This window comes from Sinocyclocheilus rhinocerous, unplaced genomic scaffold (assembly GCF_001515625.1).
Source record: "Sinocyclocheilus rhinocerous isolate Xijiao unplaced genomic scaffold, SAMN03320098_v1.1 scaffold852, whole genome shotgun sequence".
NCBI lineage: Eukaryota > Metazoa > Chordata > Actinopteri > Cypriniformes > Cyprinidae > Sinocyclocheilus > Sinocyclocheilus rhinocerous.
In genome coordinates this window covers 219939-228808 of record NW_015626422.1, presented here as the reverse complement: position 1 = coordinate 228808, position 8870 = coordinate 219939, and the positions used below count along the sequence as shown (strand labels likewise).

Genomic DNA, 8870 nt, shown 5'->3' with positions numbered 1-8870 from the left:
TGTGTGAGTGTGTGTGTGTGTACCTCCATAGTGTAGTTGGTGTGCTTGTTGTCGAAGATGAGCGACTCCTGGATGAGCTGATGATCTCCCTCCAGCCGGTCGATGTTGGGTTTGTAGTTTATGATGTTGTGCTCGTACTGTTTCAGATGGTTCATCTGATCCTCCAGTGTGCCGGCCAAATCCACCGAGCAGCGAGCGATCTCCTGCACAAAAACCACTAATTCACATCTCACACAGCTATATTATCATGCATTACAGTGCAACTGTTAAAAACAAAAAACCTGCTTTGATTGAGCTGCCAAATCCTGTTGTTACTCACATTTTAATCATGTTATCTGGTGTTTGATAGATCAGTCTACGTGTGTGTGTGTGTGTGTGTGTGTGTATGACCTCCATGCGTGTCTGTATCCAGGGTCCGATGGCATTGGCTTGTGCTGCAAACTGTCGTCTGAGTCTCTCGTTCGCATGCTGTCGGGACAATTCCTCATGCAGGCCACCGTCTCTCTGAGGAACCGACTTCTTCACCTACACAATATAAGCAAGAAAATATAATCTTAATGTTTACAATGTCTTGTATATATTTAAAAAAAATTATATATATATATACAGAGAGAGAGAGAGACACACACACACACTCACATACACTCACTCACTCACACACTCACACACACACACACACACACACACCTTCTCCCACTTCTGGTTGATGATGGCGGGTGTGATGTCGCAGTAGATGTTGGTGAGTTTGCTGGAGATCCCGTAGCTCTGAGCGATCTTCTGCACTTCGTTATAGATGCTGAGAATGGCCTGACGCTCGCTGTCAGCCTCAGCCAGCGTCGCCTTAAACTGATCATGAGCCGAGATCAGACTCTACACACACACACACACACACACACAGAGAACCACAGAGTCATGAAGTCAACATCAAACAGTTTACATGATGTGACATATTCATGCATGAAACAAGAAGATCAATGAGGACCAGGATTTCATCAGGAATTCAATTCAGTGTGTGTGTGTGTGTGAGTGTGTGTGTGTGTACCTCCATAGTGTAGTTGGTGTGCTTGTTGTCGAAGATGAGCGACTCCTGGATGAGCTGATGATCTCCCTCCAGCCGGTCGATGTTGGGTTTGTAGTTTATGATGTTGTGCTCGTACTGTTTCAGATGGTTCACCTACACAATATAAGCAAGAAAATATAATCTTAATGTTTACAATGTCTTGTATATATTTAAAAAAAATTATATATATATATACAGAGAGAGAGAGAGACACACACACACACTCACATACACTCACTCACTCACACACTCACACACACACACACACACACACACACCTTCTCCCACTTCTGGTTGATGATGGCGGGTGTGATGTCGCAGTAGATGTTGGTGAGTTTGCTGGAGATCCCGTAGCTCTGAGCGATCTTCTGCACTTCGTTATAGATGCTGAGAATGGCCTGACGCTCGCTGTCAGCCTCAGCCAGCGTCGCCTTAAACTGATCATGAGCCGAGATCAGACTCTACACACACACACACACACACACACAGAGAACCACAGAGTCATGAAGTCAACATCAAACAGTTTACATGATGTGACATATTCATGCATGAAACAAGAAGATCAATGAGGACCAGGATTTCATCAGGAATTCAATTCAGTCAGAAGTTTGTAAAAGCAATAAAAGTTTAGTCGGTTTTTGTGTTTAGTAGAAACTCATAAATCTTTCATCATGTGTTGAAGAGCGTAAGTTCCTCACCTGAACCTCGTCTACGGAGTGAACCATGAACATGTCCTGCAGATCCTCCATGGCTCCTTCCATCCAGTTATTGAACGGAGCCGATCTCTTAGCAAACTCCAGAAACAGCTGATCGATCGTCTCCAGGAGTTTCTCCGTCCTCTTTTAAACACACACACACATATTTCAATATAACTTTATTTCTGAAGCAGAAAGTGGACATCAGATTATACATGCTTCACAACAGTAATATTATTAATAATTATAATTTATCATTTTAACTATATAATATAATTTTAATCATATACTATTAATATTAATTAGGTCATTTATATATATATATATAAACACACACACACACACACACTACTGGTAAAAAGTTTTGAAAAAAGCCTTTTTAATGTTTTTTAAAGAAGTCTCTTCTGCTCAACAAGGCTGCATTTATTTGATAAAAAACAGTAAAAACAGTAAAATTGTGAAATATTATTACAATTTAAAACAGCTGTTTTCTATGTGAATATCTGTTAAACTGTAATTTATTTCTGTGATCAAAGCTGAATTTTCAGCATCATTACTCCAGTCTTCAGTGTCACATGATCTTCAGAAATCATTCTAATATGCTGATTTGCATATAAGCATATTTAATTACATATGTAATGCAATTTTACATACCAATATGGGGTAGTATAAGCTCTGCATAATCATAGTAAAACTCACTAATAACAGCAGGTTTGGTAAAGTATGTGATGTGTGTGTTTGTCACCTCCAGAGCTTCTCTGCGTTTCTGGGTCAGAGTTCCCAGCTGATCCCAATGATCACAGATCGACTGACAGCGTTCATTAATGACAGCAGCGGCGTGATAGTCCAGTTCACTGCCCACACACACACACACACACACACAAATGCACACATTTATATTTAATATATTTAAAGTGCATCACTGCAGTGCATCATGTTTCCAGTAGAGAGAAGCATCAGCTCAGACTCATGACGGCTAATACAAACAGATAAGCTCTTACAAATGCATTATATTTTACATTTACATTTATATTAGACAGCATTAGGGTTTAATACTCTTATAGGACGTAGGAATGTAAAGATAATATTTTAGGGTTTAAAACTCCCAAAGCACCCTCCGTAATTTAACTGCCCAATAGCAAGACATTATTCCAATAGAACACAGTAGAGTTCTGTTTAAAATCACGATATCCAACAGGATTCTAAGATCATAATAAATGCACTGATATTCCATAAGAATCAAGATCCTACACTAAAGTTGCGTTTAAAAAAATCACCAGGAAGATTCTAAAAACCACATCTTGAAATTCAAATATGATTGTTTTGAGAAGGGACCCGCAACCTGCTAATTTTAAGATATTTTAATTAGAAAACAAGGCAAAAGGTCAAATAAAGAGGCAAGGCAAAAAAATGTAAGAAGCAATTTTGCAGCATAAACTGCAAAAAATTATTTTCTTACTTAGTATTTTTGTCATGCTTTCCAGTGCAAAAATCGAAACATTTTGAAATCAAGATACATTTTCTTGAGAAGCAAAACTTAAGTATTGTTTTCTGAGAAATTTATAATGGGGTTATGCTTAATACAACAACCAATATCTGCCAATGGGGTCAGAAAAAGCAACTTAATTCAAAGGGAAGACTTATTTTTCTGACCCTTTTTTTTTCTTTAAGCATAATTTTAATTTCTTTCTTTTTTTCAGAAAACGTCATATTGCTTGTCCAGTAAATGCATTTTGATTTGTGAATGCTTAGATGTTTGTACTGGAAAACGACAAAAATACTGAGGAAGAAAATATTTTTTGCAGTACTTTTGGCAGAATGAAATGCAAAGCTGACTGAATCAAATGTACAACAAAAGCACCCACAAACAATCTGAGTACGGTCGGTCAATTTGAGCATCCTTTTAGGAGTGTGCCCTTAGGACACATTTAACAAGATCCCTATAGACACTCATGATGTTCCTGATGGCAGCGGCACCTGTTCTGATGGAGGTGTTGACAGCGTTTCAGAGCAGATCAGAGGAGTTCAGATGCCTCTGTCACTTTGACGCACCGGCATGAACAACTGAACGCAGCTTCTACAAATAGAGCGCTGAATATATACTGAGATGTGTGTTTCTCGGTACAACACTGACTCATTGTCACAGAGGGAATCTGACAGCTGGTCCGACTGCATTTAGAACAATAGAAACCCAACACTGCTGCCACATTCACGTACCTCTGCAGCCGGGAACACATTTAAAACACTCGCTGCTGTTTTAAACACACACGGCATCTCGAGATAACTGCAAAACACATGTTCAGGTGGTTTCTTTATAGAGTTAAGTGGGGTCAATATTAACCTTAAGGCAAGACACCACAGGTGAATAGGGTAAACACTATGTACAAAAACACGTATTACAAGTTTTCTAAAATGCTATGTTTAAATATGCAAATTATGTGTTATCTAATTAAATATGCACTCATTTGCATAAATTTCCAGAACACTGGATAAAGCCAAATTTCTAATTTCTTGTTTGATTTTGTTGCCATATTAGAGCTAAAGGATTTTACTGAGGGGATTTTGGATTTCTCTTTTTATTATTTCATAAATCAGAAAATACTCTCAACAGACAGAAAACGAATAATTTTCGCTATGTTTTTAGGAATAAAATGCTGTATAAAACCAGGCGATTGATATATGAACAAACCCCTCAGTAAAAACTTTCATAATATAGATAGGAATAAAACTCTAAGTTTTGGTGTATGTAAGTGCTGCTGAAGTGGAGAAAAAACTTTTAAAGATATGTATTATAACTTGAATGCTATTCAATTCAATAGCATTCAAATAGATAAACTGCAATAAAATAAACACTTAAAAGTGTCTTTTGGATGTTTTCTTTTCACTAGTCTGAAATAACATGTTATGGAGGCAAAATGGACCAGTGAATGAAAAAACAATGTTTTTGCCTGTAGTGTCTTGCCTTAAAGCATGTTATAAACATAGCTGACAGTAAAAATCAGGTGTCGCTTACATGACCCCAACATGTACAAAACCTGCAGTGTAACGCCATGAGGAGGAGACAGGAAGTGGTCATACTTGAGTTCCTGTGCTATGGCGGCGAGCTGCTCCACTCTGTCCTGATGTGCTGCCAGGTCGCTCTCAAACGCCTCGTGCTTCCGCAGCAGCACTCTCAACTCCGTCAGGGACGCGCTCTCGTAATCCTTCAGAGTCAACAGCTGATCCTTTCCTGCAGTGCACACACACACACACACATATACACACACACAGATACACACAACACGCACACACACAGATACACACACGCACGCACGCACGCACACACACACACACACACACACACACAGATACACACACGCACGCACACGCACACACACAGATACACACACGCACGCACGCACGCACACACACACACACACACACACACACAGATACACACACGCACGCACGCACACACACATACACACAGCTCAGGGCTCTTAAAAACGTTTGCATTGGGTCAAAAAGCTGCTCAGTTGTTCTGCTGACAAATTTAAGGAAGAGTTCTGGCAAATTAAAATTCTGCCATCATTTACTTCATGCATGTTTGCAAATAAATAAATAAAATTAAATAAGCATCATAAACATCAGATCTTTATTTCTTTATTATCATATAGGATTATTATGTCATCATCTCTTGCATCTGATTCTTGCTTGTGCGTAATTTTAATTTAGTTACTTTTTTGTTCATTTTTTGGAAGCCAAGAATACATTGTATATTAAATAGTAAAAATAAAATATATATATATAAAAAAAGCATCATAAACATCACATACAACATTTATTATTATTAATATTATTACTATTATTATTATATTTTATTATTATTATGTCATCATCTCTTACGCGTGCATATTAAAATTGAAGCTTTCAAACTTGGTGCATGAAGAAGTTACACAAGGTGTGATGATGCTATTGCTATTTTGCTATTTATAAAGACTTTATAAAGATTTATGTATTTAGTATTTAGTATTTTAATTTAGTTATTTATTTATTTTTTGGAATAAAATAACTAAATATTTGAAGAATGTATATTTATATTTATATTTATATTGATATGTTATTATTTTATATTAACCTCATGCAAAAAATACATAAATAATAATGATTTAATAAATAAATAAATAAAGCAAACCTCACATGAATATATATATTTATTTCATTATTATTATAATTATTATTATTATTATTTTCATTATCTCCTACATCAGATTCATGCTTGTGCATATTCAAATTTTTAAACGTGGTGCATGAAGAACTTGCACAAGTTGTGAAATGATTGCACAAACACTTTCTTGAGTGGTCCAGAATGTTTATTTTTGGGTGAACTATTCCTTTAAAAGCGTTTATGTCAGGTGTTTGTTGCCGGTGTGTGTCCTGCAGTATCTCACCCTGCGCCCAGCTCTCGTGTGTTGCTGCTTTCTGCTGGAACTTCTCAGCCAGATGCTCTACACGCTCCAGACGCCTGATCTCAGTGAGCAGCCACTCCTCATAACCCTTCTCATTAATGTACACACAGCATCCCATATTGACAGAAAAACACAGAATTTTTGACATTTTTGCAGATTTATTAAAAAAGAAAAACTGAAATATCATATGGTCCTAAGTATTCAGACCCTTTGCTCAGTATTTAGTAGAAGCATCCTTTTGATCTAATACAGCCATGAGTCTTTTTGGGAAAGATGCAACAAGTTTTTCACACCTGGATTTGGGGATCCTCTGCCATTCCTCCTTGCAGATCCTCTCCAGTTCTGTCAGGTTGGATGGTAAACGTTGGTGGACAGCCATTTTTAGGTCTCTCCAGAGATGCTCAATTGGGTTTAAGTCAGGGCTCTGGCTGGGCCATTCAAGAACAGTCACAGAGTTGTTGTGAAGCCATTCCTTCGTTATTTTAGCTGTGTGCTTAGGGTCATTGTCTTGTTGGAAGGTAAACCTTCGGCCCAGTCTGAGGTCTTGAGCACTCTGGAGAAGGTTTTCGTCCAGGATATCCCTGTACTTGGCTGCATTCATCTTTCCCTCGATTGCAACCAGTCGTCCTGTCCCTGCAGCTGAAAAACACCCCCACAGCATGATGCTGCCACCACCATGCTTCACTGTTGGGACTGTATTGGACAGGTGATGAGCAGTGCCTGGTTTTCTCCACACATACCGCTTAGAATTAAGGCCAAAAAGTTCTATCTTGGTCTCATCAGACCAGAGAATCTTATTTCTCACCATCTTGGAGTCCTTCAGGTGTTTTTTAGCAAACTCCATGCGGGTTTTCATGTGTCTTGCACTGAGGAGAGGCTTCCGTCGGGCCACTCTGCCATAAAGCCCCGACTGGTGGAGGGCTGCAGTGATGGTTGACTTTCTACAACTTTCTCCCATCTCCCGACTGCATCTCTGGAGCTCAGCCACAGTGATCTTTGGGTTCTTCTTTACCTCTCTCACCAAGGCTCTTCTCCCCCGATAGCTCAGTTTGGCCGGATGGCCAGCTCTAGGAAGGGTTCTGGTCGTCCCAAACGTCTTCCATTTAAGTATTATGGAGGCCACTGTGCTCTTAGGAACCTTAAGTGCAGCAGAAATTTTTTTGTAACCTTGGCCAGATCTGTGTCTTGCCACAATTCTGTCTCTGAGCTCTTCAGGCAGTTCCTTTGACCTCATGATTCTCATTTGCTCTGACATGCACTGTGAGCTGTAAGGTCTTATATAGACAGGTGTGTGGCTTTCCTAATCAAGTCCAATCAGTATAATCAAACACAGCTTGACTCAAATGAAGGTGTAGAACCATCTGAAGGATGATCAGAAGAAATGGACAGCGCCTGAGTTAAATATATGAGTGTCACAGCCAAGGGTGTGAATACTTAGGACCATGTGATATTTCTGTTTTTCTTTTTTAATAAATCTGCAAAGATGTCAACAATTCTGTGTTTTTCTGTCAATATGGGGTGCTGTGTGTACATTAATGAGGAAAAAAAATTAACTTAAATGATTTTAGCAAATGGCTGCAATATAACAAAGAGTGAAAAATTTAAGGGGGTCTGAATACTTTCCGTACCCACTGTATATGTGTGTGTGTGTGTGTGTGTGTGTGTGTGTGTGTGTGTATGTGTGTGTGTGTCTTACAGACACCATCTTCCCCTCGGAGGGCATGAACGCGGGTCTGTGGCTGATGTGGAGTTTGGTCTGCAGTGTGTTGAAGCTGATCTCCAGCTGACATTTCTCCTGGACTTTGGGTGGTTTGTGAATGCGGCGATAGTCTCTGAAATCCTCCAGCTTATGTCTCATGGCCTCCACTGTGTTCTCAGGGGTTCGTTTCTCCAGCCACGGCGTGGTGCGACGGATCCACTCCAACAACTACAAGAGACAAAAGAAACATATATATACTATATAAAAAAATATATATATATATATACACTAGCATTCAAACGTTGGGGTCGGCAAGATTTGTAATGTTTTTAAAAGAAGTCTCTTCTGCTCACCAAGGCTGCATTTATTTGATCAAAAATATTGTGAAAATTGTGAAATATTATTGCAATGTCAAACAGCTGTTTTCTATGTGAATATCTGTTAAACTGTAATTTATTTCTGTGATGCGCAGCTGTATTTTCAGCATCATTACTCCAGTCTTCAGTGTCACATGATCTTCAGAAATCATTCTAATATGCTGATTTGCTGCTCAAGAAACATTTCTGATTATTATCAATGTTGAAAACAGTTGTGCTGCACAATATTTTTGTGGAAACTGTGATACATTTTATCTTTCAGGATTCACAGATGAATAGAAAGTTCAGAAGAACAGCATTTATTTGAAATAGAAATCTTTTGTAACATTACCACTTTTGAACAATTTAATGTGTCCTTGATTAATAAAAGTATTCATTTATTTTTTTAATCTAATTTTATAAAATTATATATATTTACATTTAAAGTGGTTTTGTTTATATATTTAGTTATTATTATTTTAATTTGATTACTATTTTATTGTTTATTTTTTGGAAGAAAAATATATATTGTATGGTAAACAGCTGAATATATACAGTATATATGTGTGTGTCAGTGGTGTGTGTGTGTGTGTGTGTGTGTGTGAGTGTGTG

The 8870-nt window shown here is 38.1% G+C and overlaps 1 protein-coding gene across 1 annotated transcript in view; it reads right to left on the bottom strand.

The window, feature by feature from the left end:
• Positions 1-8870, bottom strand: part of LOC107715463 (alpha-actinin-2) — a 45240-nt gene that overhangs the window by 5104 nt on the left and 31266 nt on the right. The window contains exons 10-17 of the mRNA XM_016521614.1: positions 7843-8130; positions 6186-6291; positions 4834-4984; positions 2501-2609; positions 1759-1899; positions 1339-1521; positions 391-525; positions 24-203 (exon numbers count right to left, since the gene is read on the bottom strand). Coding sequence (XP_016377100.1) covers positions 24-203; positions 391-525; positions 1339-1521; positions 1759-1899; positions 2501-2609; positions 4834-4984; positions 6186-6291; positions 7843-8130 — 1293 coding nt within the window. The remainder of the gene's footprint in view (positions 1-23; positions 204-390; positions 526-1338; positions 1522-1758; positions 1900-2500; positions 2610-4833; positions 4985-6185; positions 6292-7842; positions 8131-8870) is intronic.